The following is a 15,637-nucleotide window of genomic DNA, read 5'->3' as shown; positions in this document are numbered from 1 at the left end:
CAGTGATGGTGAACCTATGACACGCGTGTCAGAGGTGACACGCGAACTCATTTTTTTTGGTTGATTTTTCTTTGTTAAATGGCATTTAAATATATAAAATAAATATCAAAAATTTAAGTCTTTGTTTTACTATGGTTGCAAATATCAAAAAATTTCTATATGTGACATGGCACCAGAGTTAAGTTAGGGTTTTTCAAAATGCTGACACGCCGAGCTCAAAAGGTTCGCCATCACTGAAATAAATAGATGGGTGTCTGTTATGAATGAGATTGTCAGATCTATCCTTAAACTTGTAGTGGGGAAACTATGTAAATAACTGCAGTTTAATAAAAATGTATATATTAAATGCTTATTTTCTTTGCTGCCTTATGTGTATTTATGTATTTGATCCTCACAGAAATTCTACACCGTGGCCATAGGTCATCAAATCTACAATGCCTATAAGGCATCATTTTAATGTAAATTATAAAATGTACCCCAATATCAGAGATACACAAATGTGAAAAAGAGTGTTACATTTAGCCTTGTCTGGTATTACCTTTATTTTACAGATGAGGAAACAGGCACAGGGAAGGAAGGGTTATTTGCCTGAGAATGCAGAATTAGTCACTGGTGGAGTCAGGACTTGAACCAGGAAGTTTAGCTCTAAAACCTGTGTTCTTATTCACTGCTTCACAATCCTTCCATGAAGAAGGTATAAATGAATTACGCAGGCCAAGTACTATGGGAATATGGATTAATCAAATGGGTGATATTATGAAAGATTTAGAGGAAGTGATTGATTATTGAGTTGGATTTAGAACCATGAGTGCAATCTAAGTAGAGGAGGAGAAATGAAAGTAGTGGTGATTTGGAAGTTCATGCAAATTTTAAGTGGGCATGGTTTAACTTTCCTTCTCAGGTCTCCCAGGGCCTCTTTCCATTACCTCCAAAATTTCAGGTTACCTGTATTTTCCTTACCTGCCAAAAATTCTCTGTACGTCCTATACCTAATAACTTATCTTCAGAGCGGCTGGTGTGGTTTTTTTTAATACCTATAAGACCAAAGCACAAGATGTGAGTTAATGAGTTACTTGATTGCCTCTCAGCTTGAAATGAAACCTTGAGGTATGCATATCTACACAGTTTAGTTATTTTACTCTCTAGCTTTTGCTCTTTCCCATGCTAACCTTTATCAGTCTAAAAAATGATACTTTACTGAATTCGTACCTTTAATTTGTCACAGAATAATTTGTAACTGGTTTTTGAAGATAAGTGAAATTCAATATAAATAACAATTTGGATGGTGTGTCCAGTCTTATCAGAACGTAATGAAATAAACATGATGTATCCTGTCTAGTTAATAAAAGTATCATTGAGTCTATCTAACTGCTTTTTATTCTATGTATCTATTATATATATCTGCCTTGCCTTTATTTTTTTAAAAATATATTTTATTGATTTTTTACAGCGAGGAAGGGAGAGGGATAGAGAATCAGAAACATTGATGAGAGAGGAACATCGATCAGCTGCCTCCTGCACACCCCCCACTGGGGATATGCCCGCAACCAAGGTACATGCCCTTGACTGGAATCGAACCTGGGACCCTTTGGTCTGCAGGCCGACACTCTATCCACTGAGCCAAACCGGTCAGGGCTGCCTTGCCTTTAAAGAAAGCATGCATTTCAAGTTTTTGTAGGAAATTACATTTGCATAATGAAAGAATTTTACAAAAGGAAGCACTTAAAATAGTAATAATAGCTAATATTTATTAAGTGTTTTCTAATGCAGGACACCATTAAAGTACTTTCATGTATTAATGCATTTACTGTCCATGAAATCATAATTACTATTATTTCCCTTGTTTTGTAAATGAGGAAACCAGTGCCTAGAGATGTGCTGGGGCTAGAATTTGAAACCAGGAAGCTTGCCTCCAGATCCTACACTCTTACCTATTATTTTGTACCTCTATAATATTTTTGCAATGTTTGTTAATAGGTAATAGATTGTCTATTTAAAAAACTGTAGAACACTATTTCTTCGAGGTGATATTAAATATAGAACGAAGCATAGTTTTAATTAAGTGTTTGTACCACAGTAATTTTATGAAGATGGTTTGATTATCCTTTATCACTGCAAATTTTAAACTATTATTACTCCCAACCTGCAGGTTTTTAAATGGTGCCATATTGTGTGTGCCTTTAAAAATTTTAATGACAGCCTTAAATTATCTAATTTGAGGATAAAATAATAATGTTTATAACATTGTTTCCCCTTGCTCACCCTCTCCAACCCTTTCTATAATAATAACTTAGTTTCTTGTAAAATATTTGAATGTGTTACAGGTCCAGATTTTATTACCCTCTGACTAAAGAGGGGTATTTAATAGTGATGATTTTATTCTATGTATTAAGTGCATCAACAGAACTTAGGAATTTTTAGTATTCCTTTTCAGGCCCTATTGTGGTTCTTATGAATTATGTGGATGCTTAATAAACTTAAAACTTAATTTAAGTTAATTACAGAAATTTGTGGTGAACCATTAATGACTTTCGAGCAACCCCTACTATCTAAAACACCTCTGAGAATTAGGAAATAACTAAAAATGACTCTAAATAGCAAAAATCCATAGAAAAACTCATATACTTTACTTTTAGAAGTATGTCAGCTCCTTGACACCTCTTAAGTGCATTTTTTAGTGGTTCCCAGCTGACAGTATTACTGAGTTAATTCAAGGTGATATTAGGCTTAAGTAAATATGTACAGTGATGGCAGTGGAGCAAGAGAAAAGATAAACACTAAGCCAGCAGGTGGACATCCCCCGAGGGGTCCCAGACTGCGAGAGGGCACAGGCCGGGCTGAGGGACCCACCCGAGTGCACAAATTTTTGTGTGCCGGGCCTCTAGTATATTCATAAATAGTTACTTAGCAACTATTGTGCACCGTGCACTATTTTAGGAGTGAGGGGATACATAGATGAACACGGTGGTCAAAACAATCCCTGTCCTTATGGAATTTACATATGAATTGGGAGAGACTGACGGTAAATAACGGCATATTAATCGTACCTGTATTAGAGTTTTTCAGGATCATGTGAGGTAATTAATGCACATAAAGTTTTCTATCTAATAATGTGGAATAAATGTGGGCATCTATCATTTTTAGTGTTTGATTCTTGACTTCACATGACTAGTCTTATTTGGCATAAAATTAAATTTATTAGGTATGTTAGTCATCTCAAACATTAATTAGTAATACTTTATTATTGGTGATACTGAAAACATTAATTTTCTCTAATGTTGATGGGTAAAGAGGAGTAGAGAGAGATGACATTTAATCTCATCAATGTATATACTTTTCTTTCCTTTACAACAGCCACCAAAAAAGACACCTAAAAAAGAAAAACCTAAACAGAAAGCCACTTCTAAAAGTAAAAAATCTGTAAAGAATGCTAATGTGAAAAAGGCAGATAGCAGCACCACCAAGAAGAATCAAAACAGTTCCAAAAAAGGTATGTTAGAAATTATACATATTCAGCAACTTTAAAGATATAACATACATGCTGTAATGTACTTTGTAAGTGTTTAGAAAATAGTTAAACTCAGAAGAACATTGGGGGGAAAGTAGTACACCAGTTTTTTATCGTTTATAATTTTTCAAAATTGACATTTGTATGTTTTATAGGTAATTTATAGAGGTGATTTATAACTTTTTAAATCTAGGATCCCTTTGAGAATCTGATGACTGCTTATAGAATTTTTCCCAATATATGTTGAATGGTAATTTACTATGTAAGAAAAATTTTATTCACATGTAATGTCTTACTTTTAGAAAGTGAATCTGAGGATAGTTCAGATGATGAACCTTTAATTAAAAAACTGAAGAAACCTCCTACAGATGAAGAGTTAAAGGAAACAGTAAAGAAATTATTGGCCAATGCTAACTTGGAGGAAGTTACAATGAAACAGATTTGCAAAAAGGTAATTGAACAGGTGCTTGGATATGTTTGCTTTTATTTGAAAAATTCTTTCACCCATTATTCAGTTCGAAGCCAGATTCTTATATGCATTCATTCATTCATTGAACACATACTATTGAACTACTACATGCCAGGCACTCTGTTTACAGGTCTGGGATAACCACATTAAATATAGTAAGTCAAAGCCTCTGCTCTTTGGAATTGTTTCATAAATAACAGTAGAATGTACACAGTGAATAAAGTGCTACATTCCAAACTGCATAGGAAGCTATCTTTTCCTGATATGGAAACTTTTTATTGATGCATCTTTAGATTATGTTAGTTTTACAAAGCAAAATTCCATGGCCCACCTGATTTTCAGTCAGTGTTACTATGATAAAGAGTTGTTATAGATTAGGTACTTAGCTCAGACTTCTGTGACATTCTGATACTTCTCAGGAAATAAAATGATCAAGTCTTGAATATGATTCAGTATTCTACCTCAATATTGGGAAATTTTAGAATTTGGTTTCTTACAGTAAAATGAAATTGAAATTTGAAATGTATCAATTGTGAAATATTCTATACCTTCTAAAGTCATTTATCATTTTTTAATTTATTCGTTCAGTACTCACTGAGTCTCTACTACATATCAGGTCCTGGGATAAATGTTAGAGGTAGAGCTGGAGAAGACATTACTTTGCTTTAGGGAGATATTATTTCACTTTCAAGTCCAGTGGAATTGAAAGACATCCGTTTTGGTAATTAGAGTACAACTAGAGGCCCAATGCACAAAATTAGTGCAAGGGGCTCGGCCCTCACAGCTGCAGCGGCTTCCCTCAGCCCTTGCAGCCCCGGCTTCCTCCAGAAGGTCGTTTGGCTACCCGGTCTAATTAGCATATTACATTTTTATTATTATAGATGTTGAGGGCTCTGTTGGAAGAGTGAAAAAAGGTGCTATAGCACTATCCAACTTGGGATTGAGATGGAGGGGGTTGTGGAAATCTGGAAAAGCACCTTGGAAGAGATCTTAGAGGATTAGCTGTCCCATACAGTTGAGGAACATTGACACATTCACAAAATGTGACAAATAATGACTGAAGAATAGTGATTAGTTTAATTTGTCTGAAGACTAGAGTTGGAAGTAAGTCACAGGTTAGAAAATACTAGTTTTTCAGTTCCTAAGTATGCCATGTTACAGAGTTTGGTTTTCTTCCTGAAACTAACGGAATTGGGAGGTTGGGTAGGTTATTGAGAGCTATTTGGGAGGGTCGTAACTCAATTAGGTTTTATTTTTTAATAGTCATCCCAGACACATCAAGGACAGACTGGTGAAAATAACATGAGAGACATGAAACCCAGTTCATGTCATAGTCAAAGTTATTGGGTTGGCACAATCCAAGTCAGATCTCAAGATAGCCTGGTCAAAAGTAGTATAAGAATTGGGTGCATTAGGGAACAGAATAAAAGGTATACTTTTTGAGAAAAGATGAGTTTTGTTCTAGACATTTTAAGATGGGGGTGCTTAGAACATTAAAGTGAGAGAAATTCTGAACATTGTAGTTCTCCAAATTAGGAGAGAAACCTAGACTAGGATATTGCTGTGAGTTAAAGCCAGAAATATAGATCGGCTGCCCACGGAAGAAGACGAAGGGTGAGAAACGCAAAGGACAGAGTCCTGGAGAGGTAATTTCCACAGAATATAAGAAACTATAGAGTTAGTAGAGGCAAGGCCAGAGAGTGGTGCTATGAAAGCCAAGAGGAAACATTTTCAAGGGCGAGGAGTAGTGCCAGTTAAGAAAAAGGAGTCAGCTTACATGGGGCAGTGGGTATGGAAAAGCAAACATGTCCTTTAAACAAATGAAAACATGCATAGCCTTCCCTAAACTAATGAGGAAGATAGAAATAAAAAGGGAATACTTTTGTTTATTAGCTTGACAAAATATTTATAAAGAATAAAAGTTTTCATGGTTGGCAAGGATAAAGGGAAACATTTTCTCATGCTTTAAGGTGTAAACGCTTTGGAGAACAATTAGGTAATATCTTAAAATTTAAATTGCAAATACCCTTTAACCTAGCAATTCCATTTCTAGGTGTCTATCCTAAAGACATAGTCACATCTGCACAAAATGATTACAATAATGTTCAACATGTCTAATACTGAAAAGTCAGAAACCAGGTAAATGGCCTTCCATAGGGAAATTATTAAATTGATAACCACATCCATATTTTTGGAATACTTTGTAGCAGTTGAAAAGAACATGGAAAAATTTTTCAGGTATTGTCAACATTTTAAAACATAGAATACTATCCCATTTATCTAAATGCAGAAAGACTATATTGCCATTGTGTATATACATTTGTGTATAAACTCATTTTTCAAGGAAGATCTGGAAGAATACACAGCAAACTGATAACTGGTTTCCTCTGAGGAGAGGGGGGATGAGGGCAGAGTAGAGGGAAACTAGTTCTGTCCCTTTGAATGTTTGTTTTTTGAGTACATTCATGTAATTTTAAACAGGGATCATTACTATGGAGAGGTCAAGTGAGAAGGACTTGAGGGTTTTTTGGACTGGACAATTAAGGAGATAATTGTTCACATAAGAGCAATTTAAATGGGTGGTAAATGAATAATGAGGAAAGTGAATGAATTTAAGCTTCTGTTTGAAGCAGCTTGCCTAAGGAGGGAAATAGATGGGGGAAGTGGATGCAAGTTAGTAAAATACTAAAGTCAGGGAGAGAAAGTGCAAGCATGTGTTAGGCTACTGGGAATGAAGCAGCTGAAGACTCAGGAGAGGAGGGATGGCTGTCTGCAGAGGGACAGGAAATGGGGAGTTGAACCTAGACACGGATAAACTGGAGGGAAAGAGGTATGTCAGAAAGTTGAAAAATTAGTAATACTACTTGGCTGAGAACAGGAATGTGGGACACTTGTGTAAGTGGATGAAATTGCCATTGACAGGAGGAATGAAAGGAACTGCTTAGAAATACTTGGGATTGCTGGGGAAGCTCTGACATTGAATACCATGGACTTAATAGTAAAACAGGATCACTCTTCAAAGTGGTTACATGTTCCCACAGCAATCTTTCCTCTGGGCCTAACCATAGGAAAGTTGGTAGACCAATTCAGGTTTGGAGGTTTGTAGAGAATGAACAAAAGACAGAGGAGTGTAAATGATTGACTATATTTTCAGGGATTGGCAAACTAGCTTGTGGGCCAATTCTATCTTACTGTTTTTGTATTGTAACCCAGCCATGCCCATTCATTTAAGTATTATTGCCTATGGCAGCTTTCACGCTACAATGACATAGTTCAGCGGTTCTCAACCTGTGGGTTGCGACCCCTTTGGGGGTCGAACGACCCTTTCACAGGGGTCGCCTAAATACATCCTGCATATCAGATATTTGCATTACGATTCGTAACAGTAGCAAAATTACAGTTATGAAGTAGCAACGAGAATAATTTTATGGTTGGGGTCACCACAACATGAGGAACTGTATTAAAGGGTCGCAGCATTAGGAAGGTTGAGAACCTCTGACATAGTTGATGTGACAGAAAATGTATTCCTGGAAAAGCTGAAAAGATTTATTAATCTGGTCCTTTAAAGAAAAGTGTGCTGACCCGAACTACACCACAGGAGTGAAGCTGGCAGGGTGCATATGGAGTCAGGACTAGAAGTCATTGTAAAGTCAAGCAGCAGGTATCCTATGTAATAAAAGGCCAGTGACCATAACCGTGTAACAACCAGAACGACCGATCGACCAGTCGCTATGAAGTGCATTGACCACCTCTCGGTCCCTCCCCGCTGGCCCACAGGCTCTGATCGCCTGATGGCAAATGGGTAACCGGGGTGGGCAGCGGCGGGGCGGGACTGGGGACTGGCAAGTGGGCAGAAAATGGCCCTGATCGCAGGCTAGGCCTAGGGACCCTACCTGCACACGATTTCTTGCTCTGGGCCTCTAGTCAGGTTGATAAAGGGGAAATTTAGAGTAAGATTTTAGGAGTAGAGGACTCCTGAGACCCGCTGGGTCTGAGTGATTCAGCTTTGAGGAGGGGATTGCACAATGAGTAAAGTACAATAGAGTTCAAGTTGAATTATAAGTAATTGGATGATACAACAGAATAAAATGAGAATATCTCTGAAGAATATCTGACCTGCCAAAATAAAGAATTCAGTTCTACCTAGATGTTTTCCTCACCTATGTTTATTGTTAATGCAACTGGTATTTCCAGTTTAAAACAGAATCCTTGCATGCTACTTTACTTTCTCTATATAGAGTATTATTAAAACTCATTTGCAAGGGAATTCTCTAGTGAACCAGAGTACTATTAGAACATGCATGCAGCTATTTATATATACATTTCTTTTTTGTCCAAAGATAGAGCATTATTGGATTTTTAACATAGTTTTTCCTTTTCACTACAGGTATATGAAAATTACCCTGCTTATGATTTAACTGAAAGAAAAGGTTTCATAAAAACAACTGTTAAAGAGGTAAATATATTCACCGTTTCTAACTTTGATCATTTGGAACATAAGAGACAAAGAAATGTATATCAGAATTGCATATTTTTCAAACTATCTGACTAAATAACACATTTGATCCTCAGATTTCCTTAAAATAGATGGGGAAAGATATTTCTTTTTATTCCCATTTTAGAGCTTAAAAAATAAAGCCTGCACATTAGTGACAACACCAGACCTTGGATGAGGACGATACAGGTTCTGTCTACTGGGCATCTCAGAGCACTCACACAACTACTTGAGCACATGTTTCTGTCCACCAGTCAAAGGCAGGAGAAAACCAACAATAGCTATAGTTTATATGGATCCCAACTGATTTCCCAAGGTCACAATAGTAAAATAAAGTTTAAAAATGAAATAAAGTTTTATGCCTCATGTATACCTAATATTGTATGTTTGGTATGGGAAAATAATGTTTCTCTTTTCATTACAGCTAATTTCTTGAGATAGAGGACAGAGACAGATGACTTGTTCCATGGATTTAAAGATTTCATTTATACCATTATACCAGCAAAGAGAATGTATTTCCTTTTCTAAATCCTTGCAAGCATTGTGTTGGTAGAATTTACTGCTGACTTTTTTATCTTGGGTGTTAACGTAAATTTGCATTTGCCATTTTTTAAATTGCATTTCTATGCAGTTTTTAGTTTAAAATTTTGCATGGCAGTAATTGTTCCTTGCTTTTATAGTTGCATTTTGTACATTTTGGATTTCTTTATATAAGGTCATAGATTCTTAAACTGTTATAGTTTTTAGTGCAGTTAATATTAGCTTAAGACATTTTTAATTGACTAGGACAGAAACTATTATAACTGGCATTTATACATGCAGAAACCAATGCAGTATTTAGTATATGACATATTTTGAATACAGCACATTTGTCGGTGTAAAAACTCAATGGCAGTGTGTTCATCATATTAAGAATGTGCAAGCTTTAGCTGTCCAGATGACTAAATTGGAACTTTTCTCCTGCATGTATAGATATGTCAATTTGTCAGCATGACGAAAGTGACAGATGTTATTTTTGTATTTTCAAAAACAAATTGGTTGTATATAGTTTTTTTTATTTCTTTTGTGAGATCAATTTTTAAACCCATATAGATAGGTATCTTTACAGTTATAAACTGAAATGTCAGTGTTCAGCCAGATGGTATTACAGAGCAGTGGAAGTCAGAATTCAGTAAAGAAAACACTGAAGGACACAAACAGATAGTTCTCTACTTTGAAAGTGTCATCGATTTATAGTTTTAGTTTCAATTCTGCAACCATTGTCTGTAGACACATTTTCTATTAAGGATAAACCAAAATCAACAGAACTTCAAAAATTTAGGGAAAATTGGGATTAAGTACAAGAACATTTGGCTTATAATAAATGACTGATTTTTCATTAACTGCTTTTGCCCATATAAAATGCTGATATTTAGAGGAAACCTGGACCTTTATAATTATGACAAAAAGTACAAGGTGTAATGCCAGAATTGTGTAGGCAGTAGTATCTCTGACAAAGTATTTCTCAAAAATGGTAAGACTTATTTTTAACATTAAAGAAATTTAATGTGTCTGTAGAATTATAACTATTGGGTTTTAAATTTTGGCTAATCAGGATTCTAGGTGATTCAACATATGGGCCACCCCTGAATGAAACTAATTTGTCTTTTAAATTGACTGTCTTAATCAGTTTATTTTTATTAAATAATTTCTGAATTTTAAAACATGCTGCTTGAGAGAATTAGGCCTTTTGATAAACCAGTTGAGTATTTAAAATAAAAATATCTTTGCATCATAGAACAGAAATATGTAAACATCTGTTGATTGTTAACAGGTATTTTCACAGTTTTGATTTGTTTCTTGATAAAGTTGTTAAGATGTTAGGAAAAGATACACTTAATAAACGAATGAAATAAACTAAGACCTACGAATTGGCCTTTGATTTTAAATATAATTTGTTCCTATAAACATCTATATCAGTGATTCCCAAAGTGGGCGCTACCGCCCCCCGGTGGGCGCTGCAGCGATCCAGGGGGGCGGTGATGGCCACAGGTGCATTTGGGGGCGATGAGTAACTGCTATTAAAATTTTAAAAAAATTAATTTCCAGGGGCTGAGTAATATTTTTTCTGGAAAGGGGGCGGTAGGCCAAATAAGTTTGGGAACCACTGATTTATATATATAAAAGCCTAAGCTACCATCACGACCGAACAGGCTGTGTGGGGCGACCAGGCTGGCAGGGGGGTTAGTGAGGGATGACCAAATGACTGAGCAGCAGGCTGCAAAGATGGTGGCGCCCACAGCCAATAAGGAGGGAATATGTTAATTGACTGTCACACCCTCAAAAGTGGTGGCACCCACAGCCAATAAGGAGGGAATATGTTAATTGACTGTCACACCCCCCACAGCCACAAGATGGCCAGCAGGGGAGGGTAGTTAGGGGTGACCGGGCTGGCAGGGGAGGGCAGTTGGCGGGGACCAGGCCAGCAGGGGAGGGTAGTTGGGGGCGATCGGGCCAGCAGGGGAGGGCAGTTGGGGGTGATCGGGCCAGCAGGGGAGAGCAGTTAGGTGTCGATCAGGCTGGCAGGGGAGTGGTTAGGGGGCAATCAGGCAGGCAGGCGAGCGGTTGGGAGCCAGCAGTCCAGGATTGTGAGAGGGATCCCAGATTGGAGAGGGTGCAGGCTGGGCTGAGGGACCAACCACCACCACCACCACCACCACCACCCCCAGTGCATGAATTTTGTGCACCAGGCCTCTAGTTGTCAATAAAAGTAATGAACAATGATTTTGTCTTCACATTTGATATCTTAAGTTAGAGGATTTTATAGCATCTACCCTCTATATGAGAATTTCAGAACATGGGTGTTTAAATGGATTTAGCCCTGGAGGCAAGTAATGAGGATTTTAAAAAGTATATACATTTACCATACTTAATATTAAGTAGGTTTTTCCTTTGTTTGTAGCACAAGTTTAAGCGCCCAGAGACTAAAGTAATAATTTACTGTGAGCCATTTCAAATGTAAAATATTTTGCATTTATCACTTAAATTATAGCCTATGTAATTTAGAGTGTTGTGCAGTGATTAACTAAGTACACTACAAAGAAATCACCTGGGAAAACCAGAAATGATTTACAAAAGTAAGTTGATCAAGGTTAATAGTTGTTTACTTTATGAGCATTTAATTGAAAGGGGATATAGAGTAATACCTATGATCTAAAAGGTCTAAACAGGGTTTGGAGGTGAAGGGATTGAGTTGGTGGGTGTAAAGTTCGGGATGAAAATGTAACTATTTAATAAAGTGTGTTTTCATTACTACAATGCAAAGTGTATTTGAAAAAGTCTAGTTTTTATTAAGTAGTTTTACACAACAAGCTGTTCACAATCTGCAGTTAAAACATATATTCACAGCTACTCAATTACAAAATCTTCAGAACAATGAAAAACATATTCAGAGTAACTCAAGAATTTAAAGGAAAGTACCTTAAAGAACAAAATGTCAGATGTAGACACTTGAGACAAGAAATGAGGATTTTTTTTATATACATTTACCATACTTTATTACGTAGGTTTTTCCTTTGTAGCACAAGTTTAAGTGCCCAGAGACTAAAGTAATAATTTACTGTGAACCATTTCAAACGTAAAATATTTTGCATTTATCACTTAACACATGCTATTTTTTAAATGTTTAACTTTAAAGCAGAACACTCCCCAAATAGTACCGTCTCATCAGATAAATATCAACATTTCCCTGTGTTAACATAGAAACTAATATCCTTTATTTTTCTTTATTTGTATCATACTTTGATGGGAGTGGAAGTGTGTCTGAGTTCACCAAAGATACCATACATTCTTTGCATATGATACTTTGTATTTATAAGCTGACTCTAAATTTAAAAAATACCTAATATTTTGAAAAGTGGCTTTAAAATCATTTTGCATCTCCTTTGTTTTTGAGTCCTTTTTTAAAGCAGACCAACAATATAATTGAAAAACCTGTTCAGAGACTTTAAAACAAAAGAACTTGTTATCCATGATTTTACCTGTAAACTGAAATTTCTTGGCAAGTTAAGCATCCTGAAGACCCTGAAACCAACGTCTATTTTTAATGACATTTTTTTGGTCATGAGTGAAAAAAGGAGAAAGGAAGTATTTGCCATGTTCTCAGGCTCTTACGATATGGCTTATAAAATATGTAATATTTATCAGGACTTCACATTTTCCTGCAGTTTTCCAGTGGACCTGCCTATGGAATACTGAAAACATAATCCTATAAAAAAGACAGTGCGAAGAGGTTATTATTCTGACAAGATATTTTTGCTAGTAGTTGCCAAAATTAAGGCTATTTAAAGTGTGCCATCTGCCCAAACTTGGCTCAAAGAAAAATAGCCCTATAGTTTGTCTAGTATCAAGACCACACTATCTCTACCCCATTTTCAATGGTACAAACCTGGTACTGCTTAAGAATGGAAAATTTTGCTCTTTTGCCAATGAGTGCACAAATCTAAAATGTTTTATCACAAAAGATACCTGAATTTAAATTTCTTTTGAAAACCCAATGGGAAGTATAATATAAAGTAGTCTAGAAGCTTCATTACTTTTGATTGAAGAGTTTGTGCTGTATCCAAAAAGGAAAGATTTCTATCTAAATTTTAAGTGAAAGCTCAATATTGGAGCTATACAAAAATCTTAAGGCTCATTGGCAAAGGTAGTGATAAGTTGTCACAGAAGAAAAATACATGGCTCTATTTTTTTTAATGATTTCTGCTTGATTTTTCAATTTGTGAAAATTGATCAGCTAAACAAAAAGTCAGATTTAAGGGACTCTCCAACCATGGAAGAATCATATCCAAAGAATGAAAGCAGATAAAAGAGGTCTTAATTTAAGCTTATATTCTACCTTTTTCTGAAATCCAGAAGATTTAGCATTAGACTTGTGGAAAACGTAATAAAATATAAGTGCTTATAAATTGGTTCTTAGGGCTAATGCTTTCAGAGTGGTGACATGGGTTTACATTATCAAACCACCTTAGAAACATTTTCAGTTTTGTTATCCAGAGAGGTTTTTGTTTGATTTTATGAAAGTGAGGTTAACGTGTTTCAAACTTTCCCATTTGAGGTACAGAAGAAAGCTGGGTCCAGACAAAATCCATTTAAAATGCTGCAATCTTGCTTGCTTCTCGAACACCACTCAAATATGCCCCTGTAACCGTTTGTGGAAAATGTCTGTTTGTTGCCTGTAAAAAATAATTGCATAATTTGAGGTCACGTATAAGGAATTCAGATGATAATCAAGTGATAACAAGCTTATGCCTTCTGATCCTCTTAAAGACTAGTGCCACTCCTGTGTGCTGATGCTAACAGTACTCACCCATCTAGCACTTGACCTTTTCTGGTGATCTTCCATGCCTTACCAAATGCATCCATTCTACAGTGTATTCAGCACTCCTGTGAAGTACTATTTGGCATTCAATAAGGTACTTACATATGCCAAGTACTGGAATTAAGTACAGTGAATAAGATCCAGTGCTTCTCATCAGACAAGTAATCTAGCTCTTAAGTCAGCAATAAATGAAATAAGCACAGAAATTGAATCACATTTAATCCACAGTTGATATTTTGCTAGATTGGTGGAACAAAAGGATGGAGTTGAGGTACTCAAAGGACCAGTAAAACAGGAAGGGAAAAGTCAAAAGGTTGAGGGGCTGTCAATGGGACAACCTCACTTTGAAGGAGTTTGTAGTGGGAACAATAAGCAAACCTAGAACAGGAAAGTAGGCCTGGATAATGGCTACTTTCCCATAGAGTGAGCAGGTCTTGGAAAGTGGATAAGAAACAGACGAAGTTCCGTGTGAACTACTTTAGGTTCCATGTCACCTAAATTGGCTGGGGTGAAAGGGATGTGACATGGAACCTAGAAGCGACAAAAACTCCAATAAATGGGTCATATCAGCAGGAATACAATTACTAGTAGGAGGAGAGAGTGACTGACAGAAACCAGAAAGAAATGGGTTTTATAGAAAGTACCTAGCAAAGGAAAGCAAAAAAGGTTCTACATCCTGCTCATTAGGGCACATGAGCATAATAATGGCCATCACCTGGAAGCAGCTGACAGTGTAGCCAGGTATGCAGCTGTTATACCCTGTTCCTACAAAGTTGGCTCTTCACAGGCCAAGGACTAGTCAAAGATCACTGGTTTCTAAATGATGGTCTTTTGTGATCATTTAAAAATCATTAGAAAAAGTAAAAACACTAACTCTATTGTAGATAAAGCTAGAGATCTTGATAATTCCAAACTATAACATACAAAGAATGAAAGCAGATAAAAGAGTGCTGAGAAATCGCTTTGCCAAGTTTGGGAGATAGGATAGGATGAAGTGATAACAAAAGCAAGCCAGTTCACCCCAAAGAATCCTTAAAAAGTCTCAGCCACTGAGAGCACCAGGAACCATGGAGGCAGAGAGGTTGGGCATAAGTGAAAATGGAATTAAACGCTATGAAGAGCATTCTGGCCCCTCCCCAGGTTTCCCACTGCCACCTGCTATACCCCACACCTCCCAGGGTATCAGAGAGGGCAGAGGTAAGGTGCCAAACAAAAGGGGGATTAAGTGAAGTCTTCATGACTAAGGCTTCAGGCTCTCAGAATGCAGGAGCTGAGCTTTCACCTACATGTTCCCACAGAAAAGCTATAGATACTGATTTGAGGATTCAACCCTCGTTGATGAGCTTTGCTAGAGCTTTCGATTGTTTTTTTAAAAATGACTCAAAGCCCTGGCCAGTGGAGCTCAGTTGGGTGTTGTCCTGTGTACTAAAATGTGGTCAGTTCAATTCCAAGGCACATACCAGGTTTGCAGGCTCAGTACCTGGTAGTGGGCATGCAGGAGGCAGCCAGTTGATGTTTTGCTTTCACGTCAATGATTCTCCCTCCCTCTCTCTAAAATCAACAAAAAATATTTTTTTAAAATAAAATGCCTCACTGAAATCTGAGCAAGGAATGGCTATTTTGACATGTGGGAAGCACCAGCTAACGGGTATAAGATAGTAACTCAGAGGAGTCATGCAAGGAACAAGTTAGAAGAAACTACCACAAAGGAATAATCTGAGAACAATAAAGTGCTCATAGATGCCAAAATTTTAAGTCAGTGTAAAGATTGGATGACAAATATCCCCATCACAAAAGTAAAATAAA

The 15,637-nt window shown here is 36.6% G+C and overlaps 2 protein-coding genes across 10 annotated transcripts in view; one reads left to right on the top strand and one right to left on the bottom strand.

Moving 5' to 3' along the window:
• The window catches only part of DEK (DEK proto-oncogene), a 37,019-nt gene extending 26,645 nt beyond the window's left edge, over nt 1-10,374 (top strand). Inside the window, exons 7-10 of one of the 5 annotated variants that reach the window (XM_005873045.2) lie at nt 3,355-3,490; nt 3,811-3,959; nt 8,365-8,433; nt 8,897-10,374. In XM_005873045.2, the coding sequence (XP_005873107.1) occupies nt 3,355-3,490; nt 3,811-3,959; nt 8,365-8,433; nt 8,897-8,908 (366 nt within the window). In that variant the 3' untranslated portion in view covers nt 8,909-10,374. Of the gene's footprint in view, nt 1-901; nt 1,094-3,354; nt 3,491-3,810; nt 3,960-8,364; nt 8,434-8,549; nt 8,580-8,599; nt 8,826-8,896 lie in introns of those variants that run through there. The other 4 variants (XM_005873043.2, XM_014545192.1, XM_014545193.1 and 1 more) reach the window with 4 other exon arrangements.
• A 1,402-nt stretch (nt 10,375-11,776) lies between these two features.
• KDM1B (lysine (K)-specific demethylase 1B) overlaps nt 11,777-15,637 on the bottom strand; it is a 51,724-nt gene continuing 47,863 nt past the window's right edge. For all 5 annotated transcript variants that reach the window (XM_014545187.1, XM_014545191.1, XM_014545188.1 and 2 more), the window contains one exon: nt 11,777-13,685. In XM_014545187.1, the coding sequence (XP_014400673.1) occupies nt 13,602-13,685 (84 nt within the window). In that variant the 3' untranslated portion in view covers nt 11,777-13,601. The remainder of the gene's footprint in view (nt 13,686-15,637) is intronic.

Source organism: Myotis brandtii, unplaced genomic scaffold (genome assembly GCF_000412655.1).
Source record: "Myotis brandtii unplaced genomic scaffold, ASM41265v1 scaffold398, whole genome shotgun sequence".
NCBI classification, from domain to species: Eukaryota; Metazoa; Chordata; class Mammalia; order Chiroptera; family Vespertilionidae; genus Myotis; species Myotis brandtii.
This window is presented reverse-complemented; position numbering and strand designations above follow the sequence as displayed.